We start from the raw sequence: 19,452 nt of genomic DNA, 5'->3' as shown, positions 1-19,452 counted from the left end.
AAAAGATGGAAACAACCTAGGTGCCCATCAGTGGATGAATGGATAAACAAATTATGGTATATTCACACAATGGAATACTACACAACAATAAAGGACAACCATGAATCTGTGAAATATAACATGGATGAGTCTGGAAGGTTTTATGCTGAGTGAACTTAGTTGCAAAAGGACAAATATTGTATAAGACCACTATTATAAAAACCCAAGAAAAGGTTTAAACACAGAAGACAACATTCTTTGATGGTTATGAGGGTGAAGAGGGAGAGGAGAGGGGTATTCACTAACTAGAAAGTAGATAAGAATTATCTTAGGTGAAGGGAAGAACAGCACACACTACAGGGGAAGTCAGCACAACGGGACTAAGAAAGCTAAGAAATTTCCTGAATACAACCAAACATGTCAAGGGACAGAGTAGCAGGGGTGGGGGTCTGGGGACCATGCTTTCAGCGGACATCTCTGTCAATTGACATAACAAAGTTTAAGAAAATGTTCTGCATCCCACTTTGGTGAGTGGCATCTGGGTCTTAAAAGCTAGCAAGCAGCCATCTAAGATGCGTCAATTGTTCCCAACCCACCTGGAGTAAAGGAGAATGAAGAACACTATGGACACGAGGAACGTATTAGTTCAAGAGACAGAAAGGGACACATAAACCAGAGACTTCATCAGCCTGAGACCAGAAGAACTAGATGGGGCCCGGCTACCACAATGACCGCCCTGACAGGGAACACAACATAGAGTCCCTGACGGAGCAGGAGAAAAGTGGGGTGCAGATCTCAAATTCTAGTAAAAAGACCAGAGTTAATGGTTTGATTGAGACTGGAGGGACCCTGGAAGACATGGCCCCCGAGCTTTCTGTTAGCCCAAAACTAAAACCATTCCCAAGGCCAACTATTCAGACAAAGATTAGACTGGACTGTGGGACATAAAATGATACTCGTGAAAGAGTGTGCTTCTTAGCTCAAGTAGATACATGAGATTAAATGAGCAGCTCTCGTCCAGAGATGAGAGGAGAAGGCAGAGAGGGTCAGGAGCTAGTTGAATGGACACGGGAAATCTGGGGTGGAAAGGAAGAGTGTGCTGTCACAGCATAGGGAGAGCAAGTAGGGTCACATAACAATTTATGTATAGATTTTTGTATGAGAGACTAACTTGAATTTTAAATTTTCACTGAAAGCACAACAATAAAAAGAAGAAAAAAAACGTCAAACCTCACAGTGAGACAAGACCTGATCTCATTTCTATTAAGTGCCTGCTGACTGAGGTCAGAGCTGTATGGGCCAGTGCTTATTTTCATGGCTGCTCAAATCTCTGCTTGCTCAGTACAAAAGAATCTGAACTTGGGAGCCCAGAATGCCACCCTCCATCAACAGCTTTTTTAACTGTGCTCCCCTCTTCAACCTTCAGTTCCAGTCCCAGTGAAGGAGAACCTGAGACCTTAAGAGTCACATGTTCATTCCCTTGGTGTCGGCATCTGTGGGGATGAAGGAAGGAAAGCCCTTATAAGCTTTAGGCCTGGGTGTTCAAGAAGAGAACAGAATATGCTCATGCCTTAAAAGAAGCATTCCAAACAAGCTGCAGTGTTGGATTACTTCTCCATGAGAATGCACAGCTATAAACAAAACCTTCTTCATCTCATGCTGCCATTTTCTTTGTAAATTGCTGAGCATCTTCTCCAGGCCTTGGCATGGCCTACATTTGGAACATGCTGGTGGCCTCCACATTGTGGAAGACAGAAGAAATCTTGGAGGTGTCCTCAGAAGACTTCCATTGACTTGAGATGCCCAGGTAAGGGAGGCAGCCAATGTCCTTCATAAGTTTCCAGAAGTTCTTCCGAAACTTCAGGCCAACAAAGACATAGAGCACAGGATTAAGGCAGGCCCGCAGGTAGGCAATGGCCTCTGTCACTATGATGGCATAATGAAAGCTGGTCATGGCATGGTACTCCCAGCTTGTGCTGCGGATAAGCTTCATGAGGTTAAAGGGTGTCTGGGTCAGCAGGAACACAGCCACCACCAGGAAGATGATCTTTAGAGACTTGTGCTTCTGGAAGCCACGGGCGTGAAGCAGGGTCTTGATTATGACCGAGTAGCAGACAATCATGGTAATCAGCGGCAGGAAGAACCCCAGTGTCATCTGAGTAGCAAGGACCACAGTGGAAATTTTATCATCTTTGTAATCACAGATGACCTTGTCACGAGGAGAGACATTTCCATAGATGATCTGTGGCAAAGAAACCAGCAGGGAGATCACCCAGGTGAACAGGCAGATGACCTTGCCCCAGATCATCCGCTTGGCCTGCAGGTTGTGGGCTTTGGTGGCTTGAACCACTGCAGTGAAGCGGTACACTGTGATGCAGGTAAGGGTGAGCATGGATGTGTAGAAGTTCAAAGTGTAGGTGCCCAGCAGGATTTTGCACATAGATGTGCCAAAGACCCACTCGTGAATGCTTGCATAGGTCCAGAAGGGCAGAGTACAGACAAACACCAGGTCAGCCAGGGGCAGGTTCATCAGGAACATGTTTGTCATGCTCTTCTCCTTCTGGTAGAAGATGTGTATGACCAGCACCAGAGAGTTCCCCACCAGGCCACATACGAACACCACCATGTACATGCAGGGCAGAAAGAACTTGCTGAACTGCAGGAAGTGATTATGCTCCTGTCTGCTGTCCTTGGAAGTGTTAAAAAACCAAGGATCTTTGTAGTCATCCTCTTCCATGGTGTCTGTTCTGATGAACACCTGTAAGTCAAAATGCAGGAATTTTATTTGGGACACTTCTGGTCTTCCCACTGTCCCACTGACCACATTTAGGTGGTGGGCCTCTCCTAAACCCACCCACTGTTGTGCTCAGTAAAAACCCAGCCCAGACCATCAGTACACTGGAGATAGAGGAAATTAGACAGGACAAGGGATTCTTCATTAGCCCTAAGATTCTCAGCACCACCAATCTGGGAGATGGCACGTAACGACCCACACACACTCCATAAAACCCCATGCCAAATTGTTAAGAAAGTAAAGACCACCATCCAGTTAAATAGGCACCGGTTCCTTTTGGAAGAGTAGCACCACCTTTTAATGGGGAGGGCCTGTCTTCATCTACCCACACACCATAGCAGTTGCCCACCCATCCTGTCCCCGTTTCCTGTAAAATTAGCCCATGAACTGCTAATAGTGAAAGCAAGCACCCCTCCTAGGGGGCTCTACTGTCAAGGAGACTCCTGGAGACTGAGACGTGTTTGGGGAATGACCAGGCTTCTCTACTTGAGTGGGGCGGTCCATCTTGCCTATTCTTCCCCTCTGTTGCATAGATTAGAAAAGGCAACTGATATAGGCAACTTGTATAGATTAAACAAGGCAGAGAAAAACCCATGGCTGCTTGGCACTGTGGCTGGAAAGTGGGCAGTTCTCCTCAAACCCCAGCCTAAAATTTCCCCTCTGTCATCTGTTACAATTTATAACCTTCTGCCGTCAGAGCCTCTTTCCAGAAACTTCTTGATCTTCAGGAGTCTCTTAAAAGGTAGATTTCCTCAGAAGGAGGGACGCTGTTTTAACTTTTATGATTCGCTCTGTAGGGGTCTGCTTTAACAGTTGGAAGACCCAATTGAAATGGAGTGCCAGATAGGTGGGCTACTTCAGTGAGGCGGGTGGCCAGCCTTGCACTGAGACTGGAAATAGCTGCCTTTCTTGCCTGGGACTCTGGGCCCTTCAAGTTTGTTGCTTCCTGTGACCCTTCTCTCTCCCCTGTGACCCTGCTGAGGGCCACAGACAGGACATAAGGGTGATGTAACCTGTGGCGTGGGAGCAGGGGCAGCACAGCAACATTGCTCTTGGAGTGCCAGGCCAGTCCTCGCCTCCTCCCTGCAGATACTCAACATGCAATTGCCCCTTTCCAGGGACCCTCAGCCATGCCCCCCAGCACCTCAAGAAGATGTTCTCAGAAGAGCAGACGTTTGGACAGAGAACCTGCAAGACTTAGAAAAGCCAAAATATTGACTGGCCAGATAACTGTCTGTAAAAGGTGAAATCATCCCCCCTTTCTGATCCACTCAGGTACTTTTCTTTTCCTGACCTCGAGTCCTAACTGGAAGCAGTGTCAGCCCTGGTGCGGGCAAAACGCCTTTCCTCTGTAGCAAGGAAAGACCTTGCCTTTGAGATAAGGCCAGGATGGTGACAACTCGGTCAGTAGTTCCTGCCTCTCAGCCACGAAGTGTTAGATCTCTGTTATACTCAGCCAGTAGGCATGGTGCCCCAGCTGGCTTCCTGGGATGCTAGATTAAGTAGGTCGATGGTGCTATGTATGTGTATTGCTTTACACAGGGACAAAAACACTTTTTCCATCATTTAGAACATGAAACAAGAGCTTGCTTTTGTTAAGAGTAATGTCCAGCTCTCCATTACTGCTCGACTTACTCTGGCTTTTTTTTTTTTAAACCCTATTCTGGCTGTTGCTGGATCTTTATACATAGTAGCATTATACATTTCCTCAAAGGATGCATGCAAATTCATTTGTAATAATTGGTAAAATTTAATATTAACAGCAGATTGGGACTAGACAGTTCTGTGCAGAGTATTAAAAATTACTTTCCCTTCTAGAAAATGTTACAACCGTTTTTTTAATCTTCTGTAACCAAAGTCCTATGCAACATAATTGATTTATGGGGAAAAAAGGTAATATATATAACTTTGGAAATAGTCTAGATGTCTGATAATAAATGATGAAGCAAATTATAATTCACACATAAAATAGAACATGACTAGATATTTAGGAAGAGCTTTTAATGATTTGGGAAAACTATTTAAATTTATATGTAAATTTAAATTAATAACATTTAAATTGCTCAGAACAGTGCAAGCACAAAGTAAATATGCAAAATAAGTATTAGCTATTACTATTACAATGATAGATGACAAAAAGGATATAAAACTGATTATGGTTCTTAACTTTTTTATCATAAACCCCTTAGAGAATCTCATAAAACCTGTGGTCCTTTCCTTCGGAAATAATGTACACACACACACACGCACGTACACACAAACACCTGCAATTTGGGGGCGTTCATGAACCCCTTGAATCATGCCATGTGTTCTGTAGATGCTTGTTTAAAAATCCCTAATAAGCTGTGTGATTTTGACTATGCTTTTAAAAACTTAGAAAAAATGACCAAATTTTATCAGCAGTGTATCTCTTGACCGGTGGACTTATGGGTCACTTCCCCCCTCCTCCTTTATATTTTATATAAACCCATTGCCATCGAGTCGATTCCGACTCCTAGCAACCCTATAGGACAGAGTAGAACTGCCTCGTAGAGTTTCCAAGGGGTGCCTGGTGGATTCGAACTGCCGACCTTTTGGTTAGCAGCCATAGCTCTTAACCACTGTGCCACCAGGGTTTATTAGTTTCCAAATTTTCTACAGTGGTCTATTATACTCAGAAAAGAAAGCAGACAATCACCTGAGAGAATAGATTGTCTGAAAGGAAAACAGATTATTCCATGAACAAGTACAGGCGGTGGCTGGACTCTCCTCACCTCGCGGGGTGGGTCTGATTGTGCCCTTACTAGTAGTCCCATCAGCTTACAAGCACTGACTGTGTGCCAGCACTGTGTTAAGTAGTTTTCATATTTCTCTAATTTAACCCTCATAGCACCAAGTGGCAGAGACTGGATTTGAACTAAGAGCAATTCAGCTTTAAAGCCCGGACATTTTACCGCTAGGCTATGCTGCAGGCAGGAATTTGAGAACCCCAGAAGGGATGACTTCTCCCCTTTCTTCTGAGTATGAAGAGGAAGACAGATGACTCACCAGTAGAGATGCTCCAGAGACGAGCTTGCTCACGACAGCAGCCTGCCTCTACCTTTCTGTGATGTGGCCCCTGTTTCCGCTGAATGTTTTAAGAGCCTTTCGTTGGTTATTATAAGAGACCCACCCCTAGCCACCCCTCCTGCAGATCAGAATCTACATGACCAGACTTCACTCATGTAGTTTGGGAGTCAAGGATACGAAGCAATGGCGCTGACACCCCACCTAACGCCTGCATTCTGGCTTGGGGCTTCTTCATTCTGGATCTGAGAGGGGTTTTATTTGTAAACCAAAGAGGAGCAATAAGTAGGTCTGGCTCTGGCGGTACCCTGAAGACGGTGGTGTGACGTTGATGTTAGGTGCCATCAAGTCTATTTCGACTCATAGTGACCCTATACAACAGAGTAGAACTGTCCCATAGGGTTTCCTAGTCTGTAGTCTTTACAGGAGCAGATTGCCAGGTGTTTTCTCTCACAGAGCCACTGGATGGGTTCGAACCGCTGACCTTTTGGTTAGCAGCCGAGCACTTCACCATTGTGTCACTAGGCCTTCTTGATGGTGGTGTGTGTACCTTAAAAGTAATTCATTTGCTAGGTCTCTTTGGAACAGTTTGAGTCTGGGCCAGTGCAGAGGCAGGGGGATGAGAGCAAATGTTTATTGAGTCCGTGCTATGCTTGTTCTGTGCGTGCATGCAGCTCTGCATACCTGATTGTGTTGATCCTCATAGCAGCCCTGCAAATCATTCATTATCCCCATTTTATACATGAGAACTCAGACGACCATAGACTAAGTGACAGCCCCATGTTCACATGACTGGTAACTGACAATTCCAGGATACAAACCCAGGCCTCTGTCATTGCCAGACGAATGGGCCGGTTGGTTTCTAGTGATGGCTCTGCCAGAGGGCGGGGTGCAGCCTTGCCTCCTAAACCCACTCCACTCAGTGCCCTCGACCAGCAGTGCTCACCCATCCTCTTTATCCTGGCTGCAATCACCTAGTTCCCTGTGGCTGCCCTGTCTACACCTGGCACTCCCCAGGTGTTGAACACCTTGGCCTTGATCTCAGTACTGTTCTAGTTGCTGGTCACCATGATCCAGATTGCTGACACTTCTGAGAAATAACACCCGAAGGGCAGGAATTGGAGGAATGTCTGCCTGGGCCACGTTCCCCAGTATCTCCCATGTATGCAGAGGGCATTCAGTAGAGGAGTGGACTCCATCTCTTCTTTCCCACAGTAGCAACTCTCCTGCCCCCCTTCTTTGACCCTGCACCCCCACCCAGCCTGCCTCCCACCCGAGGCTGGTGCTCTCTGCCCCACCTGCTATGCAAACTCTGTGAGTGACTCTTCCTAAGGGTAGGGTGTCAGGCATTAGGGACTGTCCTCATGGGATCTGGGGCCTCACACCCGGAGTTCTGCCATGAGCCAGGCCTGTGCTGATGCTTCCCTTGTACAGTCGTTGAATCCTGGCCGTTTACTGATGAGTGAGCAGAAGATAGATGAGAGAGGTTAGCTCGCTTGTCCCCAGGAGTCACCCAAGGCCTGTGTGACTTCACAGCCAGTGCTCCTTGCACTACTCTTTCTGTGTATGGAGCCATCCCAGGGGGTCTGCTCAAAGAGCTGAAGGCCTCTAGTGGGCTTTCAAGTTTTTGTTTTTATTTTTTTTTAAATGAACTAGTTCAAACTGCCCTTTCACCCAAACTGGTGCAAACAGGTGGGGTGTTCCCTGAGGACAGGAATTATGTGACTGCATAGAATAGGTACCTCTGGACAGATGGGCGGAGGGAGGAGCTGATGGGCAAATGGACAAATGAACAAGCTGAACCAAATACTGAAGGGGAGATGGGTCAAAGCATCCGTCTTTCAAAGAGATGTTTTGGGGCAGGACAACCCTTTAGAGTGAGGCAGACTGACATTTTTCGGGTCTTTAAGCTTTGAGAAATGAGTTGTTCACAGAGAGAAGCCAAGCATGTCATTCAGACAGTTCATGGGGCAGTGTTAGAACCATCTAAGCCTTCTTTGCTTAGTACATTCGGTCTTACTCTTCTCTCTTAGCCAATCACTTGTACTCCATGAGGGAAAATGGAGGCCTTGGCCTGGTGCCCTCCTTGACTGTATAGGTGCAGCCACCTATATCAGGATGTGTGTGTGTGTGCGTGTCAGTGTGGAAATATGTGTACCTGAGAGAGGATGACTGCTTTTCTCATGACCAGTGAAAAGGTCTGTGTAGTACTGAAGACTTGCAACTAAATTTGAGGAACTAAGCCACTCACAATTTTGGAACCAGAATTTTACTTCAACCACTTTATAAAGTTCCTTTATTATCTCCGTATTTGTAGTGTTAGTCATTTCAAGACCATTGTTATTCTTTGAAACAAAACTAAACTTCTTAAGGACAAATACCTAGTCACGCATGTCTTGAATTTCCGCTGGAACACGTACCAAACATTTTCTAAATAGAAGTAGAGGAACAACGGAGGGGAAAGAGCAGATGTTCCTGCCACAGGCTTATCTAGGAAGTCAGACTGTGCTGACGTGCTCACCTTCCCCAAGGACTGGTATTCCAGTGCCAGAACCATAAGGATGTGAGTCCCAGGACCCAGGGAGGAGGCGTTTACAGTTGTCAGGAGGAGAAGAATCCGACAGCAAGGCATTGGAGGATGACAGGGAGTGTGAAGGATGAGTTAGTAACTGAAGGTCTGTAGAAAAGTAGCCTAACCAAATAGCAGGTGAGGTGAACAAGGCTTGCTCAGTGGTGCCCTAGGTGTTAGACACGAGGATAGGCACACGGATGCCTGTGTTATGGTTAGACTGTTGTTGCTCATTGCTGCCGAGTCAATTCCAGATCATGGTGACCACATGTGTGCAGAGTAGAACTGCTCCGTAGGGTTTTTAAGGCTGTGACCTTTCAGAAGCAGATTGCCAGGCCTGTCTCCCGAGGCGACTCTGGGTGGGTTCAAACCTCCAACCTTTTGGCTAGTAGTCGAGCACTTAACTATTTGTGCTACCCAGGGACTCTGATCAGACATTGGTCACCAAGTAATCCAACATCAAAATCCCAGAAATGCTCTTGTTCACTTGGTTTGTAGGCAAAAAGGAAAACAATTACTAAAAGGAAAACTACTATCAGTTTACTTTTTAACAGCAAAATAAAAGATGCCCCCAGATCCCAGAGTGAATGCAGTCTACAGCGTGGTTCAGCCCAGCCTTCTACAGCACACTGTTCAACAGAGCTTTCATGATGATGGATGCCCCCGGCCCTGTGCCATCCAGCGCAGTAGCCCCTAGCCTCAGCTGGTTATTGAGCACTGGAAGTGTGGCTAATGCCACCAAGGAGCCAGATTTTTAGTGTTATTTAATTCTGACTCATTTAAATAGCCACATGTGGCTATTAGACAGTGCAGTTCTAAACAGAAGACCTCTCCAATCTGAAGGCTTTCGTAGACTGAGGCACTGGAGGGCCCCATGTCATCAGGCAAAGCAACACACCACTGTGCTGTGCTTAGCGAGATAGAGGAGTAGAGACAGCTGCCTGAGGAAGATTGTCAGCAAGCCATCTTCAGCCAAAAGGCCTTTGGGTACCCATTCCCTCCTCAGCCAGGAAATCTAAACCGACAGAGGATCTGCTCCCCAGGCAGTCTGCGGGATTGAGGCTGTACGGTAATTAAGTGAAAGAGAGTCCGAGGCACTTTGATCTGTGAGAGGAAAGTATTGTAGGTTCCAGCCGGAGGGTCCCCACCCGTGACCCCTCGCCCATTGAGGCGTGGACCCCTGGACTGCTTGGCCAGGGACTTCCTCAGCGTCCGCCTTGTTTGTGGTCACCACTTTATTCTTCCTCAGTTCTAAAGTGGATGTCTTGGTTATGTCGTCCTCTGGGGGCATTTGGGACAGAAAAAACCTTACCCTGAGACTGATAATTAGACATTTATTGAGCATGGGCTGTGTGCATGGTGGGGTACCTGAGGATGACCACCCCTAGAGGGATGAGCAAGTTGACGGACTGGTGTGCATGCCTCAAGAGAGGTTTAGCTTGACTGACCAGAGGCTCAGGGAGGAAACTCAGCCGGAAGGGGTGACGGGCCAACAGCTATACGAGGCCACCACAGCTAGCAGTAGACTCACACAGCCAGAGCGAGGGAAAGAGGAAGGTCACCTGTAGGCAGTGAGTTTGTCTCGCATCTTTGCTGAGAGAAATACCTCAACAGCAATTAAAAGAAATGGCTCTAGTAGGAGATGGAGTCCCTGGGTGGTGCAAATGGTTTACATGCATGGCTGCTAACAGAAAGAACAGAGGTTCGAGTCCACTCAGTGGCATCTCAGAAAAAAGACCTAATGATCTATTTCCTAAAAATAAGCCATTGAAAACCCTAGGGAGCACAGTTCTACTCTGACACCCATGGGGTCGCCATGAGTCAAAATTCACTCTAGCACAACTGGTTTTTTGTTTGTGTTTTTTGTAGTAGGAGATAGGGTGCCCTCTAGTGGCCTTGCTTTTGTTCCCTGTCATTCTCAAACTTTGACATTCTCTAACTGTGAGTTGGAATCGACTCAATGGCAATGAGTTTGGTTTGGTTTTTGGTTTAACAGAGTTGCTCGCGCTTTCTTTTTTTTACTGGATTCCATGGTAAAAAATACATTCTACATGACTACCCAATTGTGTATGTGTATATACACTGATAGAGTCAAAACAAGTGCCTCATAAAATATTTATCCTCACGATACGCACTGTTCTGTTTCATTGATATTTTCTAGTTTATTCTTTCTTTTAATGCTGGTCAGAACCTACTAAATTGATTTTACGACCCACTAAATGGGCCATGACCCACAATTTGAAAAGTTTTTGAAAAGCGGACTTCATGCCCCTAACCATTACCTTCAAGATATCGTCACCGACCCATCCACACCCCCATCTCCACACCCCTGTCTCCTTCCTCCACTTCCTGCCCCTCTCAGCTACCTCCCGAAGGGCCTCAGCCAAGATCCGCAAGGGTCTGGGGGGTCTACTCTGTGAAGTCTCTACTTGCAGGTGATCGGGCTGTATGCATCGCAGTGGTTAGGAGAGGAGGGAGAGAGAGGAAGAGAGGGATCATGCCATATTTTACCATAAATTCAGGAAAATCGAGAAAACCAACTATAGTTTTCAGGACTTCCTTTATCATATGGTATTTATTTATCTCATTTATGGTATTTGTATTTTGGACAAGTGTCTTAGTGACCTAGTGCTGCTGTAACAAAAAATACCACAAGTGGGATTCTTTAAAGATCAGAAGTTTATTTTCTCACAGTTCTGGAGGCTGAGTCCAAATCGGCTTTGTCAACTCCTCTGTGAACCTCTCTCCTAGCTTCTGGTGTCTGAGATGTTCCTTGGTGTTCCTTGGCATTCCTTGGCGTCTGTCTTCCCCTGGGATGCGTCTCTGTGTCTCTTCTGCACTTTTTATAACTCAGAAGTGATTAGATTTAGGACCCACCCTACGCTGGTGTGGCCTTATTAACATAACAAAAGAAAACCCCTATTTCCAAAGAAGATCACATGCACAGTTACAAGGCCCAGGAATACAACATGTATGGGTAGAGGAAGGACACAATTCAACCCATCGAGGATGAAAGAAAGTGAAATGAGGCAGGCCTAAGTGACCCTGGACATGTCTTCTCTCCCCTAGACCTCTCTGCCTCCCTGTCTGTCAAGTGGGCTCTTGGACCAAGTGGTCTCTGCAGCTGTTCACACTGGCCTTCTGTGACCCTGTGTGTCCAAGGGGAGGGGTAGGAGCTCTGGAAGCCAGTGGTTGGAAGTACAGTAGGAAGGAGGTGTTGGGCTAAGAGGAGGTGGGAAGTAAGGCTGGGGTGGGGGAAGGACTGGAGCTGGGAAGAAAAGGAAGCAGCGAAGTGACAAAGCCTGCCCTTCAGGGCAGCCAGCACTGTAGGAAATGTTGTCACTGCACCTTCCCTAGAGAGACAGTAGCTGCGGAGCACGAGCCCACCTGGTTCCCAGACACTGGGCTCGTTGAAATGAGGTTTCTGAGGGCTTAGAAACTGCAGCCTCGTCAAGCCAGCAGAACCTTAGAGTCCATCTCATTCTGTCTTCTTCCATTTAGAGCAGAGAAAACTCAGGTCTCGGTCGAGGACAGGGTTTCACTCAGAGTCACATGGTAATAAAGCCAAGGCTGGGCCCACGATGGTGTGACCCCACCGTGGGCTAGACCACAAAGTACCATAACAGAAATGTATTCTTTCACAGCACTGGAAGCCAAAAGTCTAAAATCAAGGTGTCGACAGGGCCATGCTCCCTCTTGCAGCTTCTGGTAGTGGTTGGCAAACTTTGGTGTCCTTGGCTTGCAGCTGCATGGCTTCTGTGGAACACAGTTCTACTCTGGCACACATGGGGCCGCCATGAGTCAGAATCCACTCTGTGGCAACTGGTTTTCTTTTGTTTTTGTTTTTTGGTGGTTTTTGTTTGTTTGTTTGCTTGCTTGCTTTTTCAATAGTAGGAGATAGGATGCCCTCTAGTGGCCTCGCTTTTGTTCCCTGCCATTCTCAAACTTTGACATCCTTTTTTGCCTGTCTTCACACGGCCACCTTCCTTCTGTGTGTGTCTGTGTGTCGTCTCTTCTTACAAAGACACCAGTCATGTTAGACTTAGGGCCCACCCTACTCCAGTAGGAGCCCTAGTGGCACGGTGGTTAAGAGCTCAGCTACTAACCAGAAGGTCAGCAGTTCAAATCCACCAGCCGCTCCTTGGAAACTCTATGGGGCAGTTCTCCTCTGTCCTATGGGGTCACTATGAGTCTGAATCTACTTGACAGCAACGGCTTTGGTTTTTTTGTTTGGCTACTCCGGTATGACCTCATCTTAACTAATTACATCTACAAAGACCCTGTTTCCAAATATGGTCACTTCCTGAGGTTCTGGGTAGACATGAATTTTGGCAGAGATACTATTTTACCCAGTACAACTGCCTCTCCTGCCATCTGGGAACTCAGTTACCTCCAGCTAGAGGAAGGCCCACTGCTCGGGGCTCATGGATCTCAGCCCCTGGACAGGCAGGCTGTTTCTGAAGACAGACTCTCCCACATGTCAGGGACTGACTTGGACTGTATGCAGACATCTCTGGCTGGGACCTGGATAGTAGTGAGTTGCTGGTTATTTAAGCGGCCCTGCAGAGACTCCAAACACCACCCCTCACCACCACCCCATCAGCAGCAGAGCCGTGACAGCAGACTCCCAAACCCAAAGGCCCTCCAGCATACTAGCAGTAGAAAGGAGTGAGGCTGGGGAAATGGGAGATATACAGCAAGAAGAACAGCTGCTGGGCCTGGTGGTGAGCGGGCCTGACCTGGCCAGGGCGTGATGTCCACGTCTGCAGGAACGAAGCCAACTCTTGAGCTCATAGGCTTCCCAGGAGGACAGAAGCCTCTTCCTGTGCAATGCTGGTCCTCCTCCTCCAGCACAGAGAGGCTCGGTGGGTTGGCAGCAAATGCCTGCTTTTTGCATCTGTGAGACAAGCCCGTTAGAGGTAAAAATGGCTGCAGTTGTCTTCCGGTGTGGATCTGCTAACCCAGTGTCTGCCGCTCCCCATGTGACTTGGTGTCTTTCTCCTTCAGGAATTTGTCCTTGAGTCTTTTGTTGACCTTAGCCAGTATTCTTTCTGCCCTTTATCGTGAACTTACATGCTAACCGTTTACACCTCCACACACACTTCTTAGCGAGTAGTCTTAGATCTCTTACACCAAAAACCAAATCAAACCTGTTGCCATCGAGTCGTTTCCAACTCACAGCAGCCCTATAGGACAGAGTAGAACTGCCCCATAGGATTTCCAAGGAGCGGCTGGTGGATTCTAATTGCCAACCTTTTGGTTAGCAGCCGAGATCTTAATCACTGCGCCACCAGGGCCTGGGTTTCTGCAAATGACAGATGCCGAACTGCTGAATGCTGGTCCTATCTGGCAGGGAAAGCTCACAGTCTGGGGGACCCAAGAGCAAATAACTAAGGCCCAGCGTGGCCAGAGGTGTGACATAGGTGTGCACTGGGTGATGGGGAAGCATATAGGGGTGGGGAGACAGAGGGTGGGGGTGTGTGGCGTATGCCGCCATGTCTGAGGTCCTGGCGCGAAGCTGCCTGTGGCCTCCCCGGGACCTCCTGTTGTGGTGCTGTCACTGCAGATATGCCACACGGTGCACAGATGTTCCTGCCCCAACAGTTGAGTGACAGCCAAGCACAGATCTGGATAGGACTCACTGAATTTGGCCACTCTGAGCCTCACCTTCTGGCATCCACGTGGAAAGCTGGGTGCTCTGGCTGTCTTCCCAGAGCTGACCAAGTGGGGGCGGAGAGGGTTTGTGCCCATTGAATGTGGCCTGTGCAGCGCCTAACCCAGTGCAGGTATGCGCTGTCATCTCAGGAAACACCCGACAGCAGACGAGGCGGGGGCAGGGCAGGACTGAGTTCATGCAGGTTCTGAGGGTGCTCAGGGTGCTGCGTGGGGGCCCAGAGACATTTGGGGAGAGCCCCCCAGGGATGTTGAGAAGGGGGTTATTACAACATTTTGGGAAGAAGCCTTGCTGTGTGGAAAGCTTCCTCATTAACACTTTCACATGGGGTGAATCATATTTCTTTTCTGGGTGTAGCTTCCTCTTCAGAATTGGGGAGTGGAGTTGGTTGGCCTTTGAGGTCCCTAAGATTGTATAGGCCACTGGCCGAGCTGGGCATGGGGCCCCCGAAGGACGAGCACTGAGCTGCAGTCAGCGTATCCGACTATCATTTTTATGATAGCCTCTCTGTAACTGCCTGGGCAAACGTTTTCCCATCAGGGAAGTGAGGGAGCTACAATGTGCCCATATTTCCCATGGGGTGTTCTGAGGATCACTAGTTCGGTAGGTGTTAAAAATATCCCATGGTCAAATAAATATAGGAACACTAGAGGTAAACAAAGTATAATAGACATCCTCAATGGTTAAGAGCTCAGCTGCTAACCAAAAGGTTGTCAGTTCAAATCCCCCAGCCGCTCCTTGGAAACCCTGTAAGGCAGTTCTCCTCTGTCCTATAGGGGTGCTATGAGTCAGATTCGATCCGATGGCCATGGGTTTGGTTTGGGTTTGCCGCAGGGCGTCTCAGAGCCTTTGATTTAATGTGTATGTACACTGTGACTTTCTAATAGGGAGAAACAGTATGTGATGTTACCCTCTCTGGGCACTGGTGTTTTAAAGAGCATACTCCGGGAGCCATAGCTCGGCACACGGCCACGGTAGCTCCCGTTGCTGGTTCTCTGCACAGCCAAGAGAGCAGACTGTGAGGGAAAGAGATGTGTCTTAGATCCACCCCTCTTAGTACGTGGCTCTGTCCATCCCCTCTCTCTTGGCCCACACCGTTTCCTGCCCTGTCAGCTCTAGGCACCTGCTCTTGTACCTGGAGATGGTCCAGAGCAGGCTTCTTCAGTCACGGACTGGAGCTCAGAAGGCAGGAATCAGTGGTGCCGGTAGCTTGCTTACCCCCGTGGCTGTAGCTCTGCTGATGAGGCATAGGAGGGAGTCAGTTTGTGTTCATGGTCACCATCTACCCACCCACCTACCGGGAAGACTTGAGGGAGATCACTGCAGCCCTGTTGTCTTCAGTCTGCTTGCTTGGCCCTGGCCCCTGTGGCCCTCCACCCACGGAGGCTGCCGCAGCCTCTGTCACAGCCTTTATGATTGAAGGACTCCCCAGGCATTCTTAGGTCAGCTGCAAGACCTCGAAGCTTGGACCTCAGGATGTGGGGCCTTGTGTGCTGATGGCTAAATGGTTGTGTTCTTGTTTGTCTTTTCAGGGACAACACATCAAGCTCACTAACCCCAGAGGACACTGAAGACATCCCTGCGGGACAAGATACTGAGATCTGCTTGCTGAAGTCCGGAGAGCTGATGTGAGTGACAGGTTACTGAGTGGGACTTCCCAGGGTGTCGCGGTTAGGGGAAGGAGTACCAAATAGCAGTGGCCATTCCAGTGCCAGAGCTGGAGAGGACCCTGGAGGCTGTCCCTTGGCACCAATGCTGGCTTTCCCGGTGTTCTTTTTTTAAGCTATAATTTATATACAGTAGAATTTACCTTTTGTAGTGCACAGTGCTTGAATTTTGACAGACAGTATGCTCACCACCACAAATAAGAGATAGAACAGTTCCCCTACCCTGAAAAATCCACTCTGCCCCTTTATAGTCATCCCACCTTGTCCCTATAGTCTTCTTTTTTGAAAGTAGCTTTGTTTTATTTTCTTATTGTAAGAGCAATACATTTTCATTGTAGAAAATTGGGGATAAGTAAACCACTTTGGTATATAGCCTTACAGTCTTTTTATGCATATATATATAATTTTTCAACATAAACAAATATTCTGTCTTATTTTATAATATTTTAAAACTTAATATAGCATGAGTATTTTTCCATAACTGACCATTTTTCTCCAGTGTTGTGTCCAATGGCTGCATAATAGTCATTGAATAGATTCATTTATTCATTCACAGATATTTATCCAGTACCTACCATGTGCTTATATTCCAACAGGGGTTGACAGACAATAAAAATAAGTGTAAGTAAGTAAGTAAATTATATAGTGTGTTACAAGGTGGTGTCTGTTATGGAAAGGGTAGACAGAGAATAGGATGAGAAGAGGGCACCTGGAGTTGTAAATAGGATGACATGAAGAAGGTAAGAACTGGAGGAGGTAAAAGAGTTGTCATGTGGATATCTGAGGGAAGAGCAGAGGGAACAGCCAGTTAAAAGGCCCTGAGGCAGGTCCCTGAGGCTCTGTTCTTCTCTGGTTCTGTTCAGTCCATTTTCTGTTTTCATATTGCATAATTTCTGATCTATCTTCAGATTTACTGAGTCTTTCCTCTGACATATTCATTGTGCTATTGAGCCTATCCAGTGAGTTTTTTTGTTTGTTTTTCAGTTATTGTATATTTCAGTTCTATAATTTCCATTTGGTTCTCTTTTTTATGTCTTCTGTTTGCTTTGGTGTAATTTTTTATTTTTTAATTTCTTGCCAGAGTATTTGTGCTATTCATTGAAGCTGTCATTGTTATGGTAGCTTCTTTAAAAGCCTTGTCAGACCATTCCAACATCGGATTAATGTCAGTGTTGGCTTCTGATGATTCTCTTTTCTCATTCAAGTTGTGATTTGCCTGGTTCTTAGTATGACCAGTGATTTTCAGTTGTATCTTGGACATTTTAGATATTAGGAGTTGTTAGGAGGCGCTTGGTCCTATTTTAGCAGTCAGTCATACTGTTTTGGTTTAGTATATACGACTTGGCCTACTTTCATAGGCTGTGATTCCAAAGACAGTTTAGTTTTCAGAGCCCAGGCAGTGCTTTTCTGATCTGCTGCATTCACCAGGTGCCGCTGGAGCTTCCACTCAGTCCCTGCTTGTGCCACCCGCAGTGGTGGGATGCATTTCTCCAAGCCTGGAGCCAGTAGATAACGGGTGGGAGACACCAAGCCATTGTGTTTTTCCTCAAGTCCTGGGGTCCCAAGCCAGTCTGCCTTCCTTTTCCTACCCTTCAGAGTTATCCTGTGATTGTTTACTGAATAATTTCCAGCATTTTTTGTTGCACTCAGTGGGGAGTGGCGAGGAAGTGTTTGAAAAATATTTATTCGACAAATATTTATGGTAAAACTTCTTAGAAGCTTACCTTTAACTAAAGGATGAGAAAAATCAGAAGATTAAGAAATAATCAAGACACACAGAATCCATGGCAAATCCCTAAAGAGAAGAGTGTAAAATGAATAGAGAGAATAGGTCAGCTGGAGATGTGAGTCAAATGCATGAAGAATGACAATACATTGCACTTTTCCCTCCCCACCTCTGTCCAACGGATTGACAGCAAGGTTTTGGCAACCTCATTAAAAGGGTATCTGAAAGTGTGATAAAGGTTAGGGTTATTGCAGAACATGGAGAGTTTTTTTTGTACCCTTTGACTTGTGTAAACTAGAACTTCTGGAGGCACTCAGAATTCACATTTGTGATGGGAGTCCTGTAGACTGTAGATTTTTTATTTAAGATTATATTTGAGCATAGATGGCAAACCCTTGATTTGTTTTTTATTAGCGTCTTCTTTGAGGGGACTGAGTGTTGTCCTTCTCACTGAACAGACGATGCCTGTAAAAGGTAAAAGAGACTTAGGCAGCATCCAGGTACAGGGGAGAATTCTGGAGCAGGAAATTACGGAACGATCCAGCGTCAGTGGGGCATTCTGTCAGAGTAAGTGGCCGCCTGGTAATGTAGTAAGATTGCCACGTTACAGGAAGGACCTCTTTCCCACCCACCCACCCATTCACCTGCTCTCAGATTCTTAAAAATTATAAATATTGGCCAAGGCCTTTTGTGCCATAATTAGAAATAAAGCTTGAATTCACACATGGAGAAGTGCTATATTGAATTAAGTTCTCACAAAGGTGAATGTCTTATGTCAGAGCTATTCCTTGTTGTTTGTTTGTTTTTAAACCATTGATGAATCTTCTCATTAACACAGCTTTGGGGAGTTATTTCCATCCATCTCCATGGCTTTGGAGGCAGAGAACTCTCGGCACCACCACTTACTTGCTGTGCCGTCTTGGGCAAGTTACCTAACCTCTCTGAGCTTTAGTGTTCTCCCCTGTGTTAAAGGGCACAATCATATATTTTCTCCGTGAAGGGCAGCTTTGGTGTAGTAGAAAAGTAACGCCTTTGGATCAGACCTGTGTGAATGTGGATCAAGTTTCTTAATCTTCTTGAATCTTAGTTTCCGCATTTGTGAAATGGGAACAATTATGCCTTCCTCATATCGAACCAAACCAAACCCACTGCCATCGAGTGGATTCCAACTCATAGTGACTCTGTAGGACAGAGTAGAACTGCCCAATAGGGTTTCCAAGGCTGTAAATCTCTACGGAAGTCCCGTGGAGCAGCTGGTGGGTTCGAACTGCCGACCTGTCAGTTAGCAGACAAGTGCTTTAACCACTGCACCACCAGGGCTCCTTCTTCTTGTAGACATTGTGGTAACATGTGAAGTCATAGAGGAGAAGGCCTAGAGCCACCTTTCCATTTTACAGCTGAGAGAGGGAGGCTCAGAGAGAGTGAGTGACTCGCCCAAGGCCACACCACTGTCAGTGGCTGCTCTGCCTGGATGCTCTGTCCCCATGATCCTGAGCTAACCCGCTGCCTCTGGAGGTGCACAGTGCAGGATGGGGCTCCACTCAGCCTGGGGGGCCTTAGGGAGGCAGCATCAGGGGAGACATCCCCATTCACATCCAGTTCGTTTTCTCACATAATCCTCACACCAGTTGTGAGGCAGACATTGTTATCCCCATTTTGCAGATGAGGAAACTGAGGCTTATGAGAGATTGAGTCCTGCAGCAGATAAGAAGAGGGGCAGATACCGGAACGCAGGTGCCTCTGGTTCTGCACCCCACATTTTTCATATTACACTCTGTGGCTGATCCTGCAGAGGGCCCCAAAGGCAGGGGGACTCATTGTCACTGAACCTTTTAAACTTTCGGAAGAGGTTCTTATCCACCTGGCAAGAGTCTGAACCAGAGACACAGCCCTAACAAGCTTCTCTCCCCAAAACAGTAGTACCCCTCTGTTGCCCCTGCAGTATAAAAAATCTGGGAGTTTCGCACCTAAGAGAAGATCAGGATGCCAATTTGTAAT

The 19,452-nt window shown here is 46.9% G+C and overlaps 2 protein-coding genes across 2 annotated transcripts in view; one reads left to right on the top strand and one right to left on the bottom strand.

The window, feature by feature from the left end:
* The window catches only part of FYCO1 (FYVE and coiled-coil domain autophagy adaptor 1), an 87,808-nt gene that overhangs the window by 54,831 nt on the left and 13,525 nt on the right, over positions 1 to 19,452 (top strand). The window contains exon 15 of the mRNA XM_023726315.1: positions 15,594 to 15,689. Within this exon, the coding sequence (XP_023582083.1) occupies positions 15,594 to 15,689 (96 nt within the window). The remainder of the gene's footprint in view (positions 1 to 15,593; positions 15,690 to 19,452) is intronic.
* Positions 1,091 to 6,242, bottom strand: CXCR6 (C-X-C motif chemokine receptor 6). Its single transcript, XM_004368457.2, has 2 exons — positions 5,801 to 6,242; positions 1,091 to 2,737 (listed from the first exon to the last, which is right to left on the bottom strand). The coding sequence occupies exon 2, from the start codon at positions 2,714 to 2,716 to the stop codon at positions 1,691 to 1,693; it is 1,026 nt and encodes a 341-aa protein (XP_004368514.1). The 5' UTR covers positions 2,717 to 2,737; positions 5,801 to 6,242; the 3' UTR covers positions 1,091 to 1,690.

This window comes from Trichechus manatus, unplaced genomic scaffold (assembly GCF_000243295.1).
Source record: "Trichechus manatus latirostris isolate Lorelei unplaced genomic scaffold, TriManLat1.0 scaffold00001, whole genome shotgun sequence".
NCBI lineage: Eukaryota > Metazoa > Chordata > Mammalia > Sirenia > Trichechidae > Trichechus > Trichechus manatus.
The sequence above is the reverse complement of the archived record's forward strand: the minus strand, read 5'-3'. Positions and strand labels throughout refer to the sequence as shown.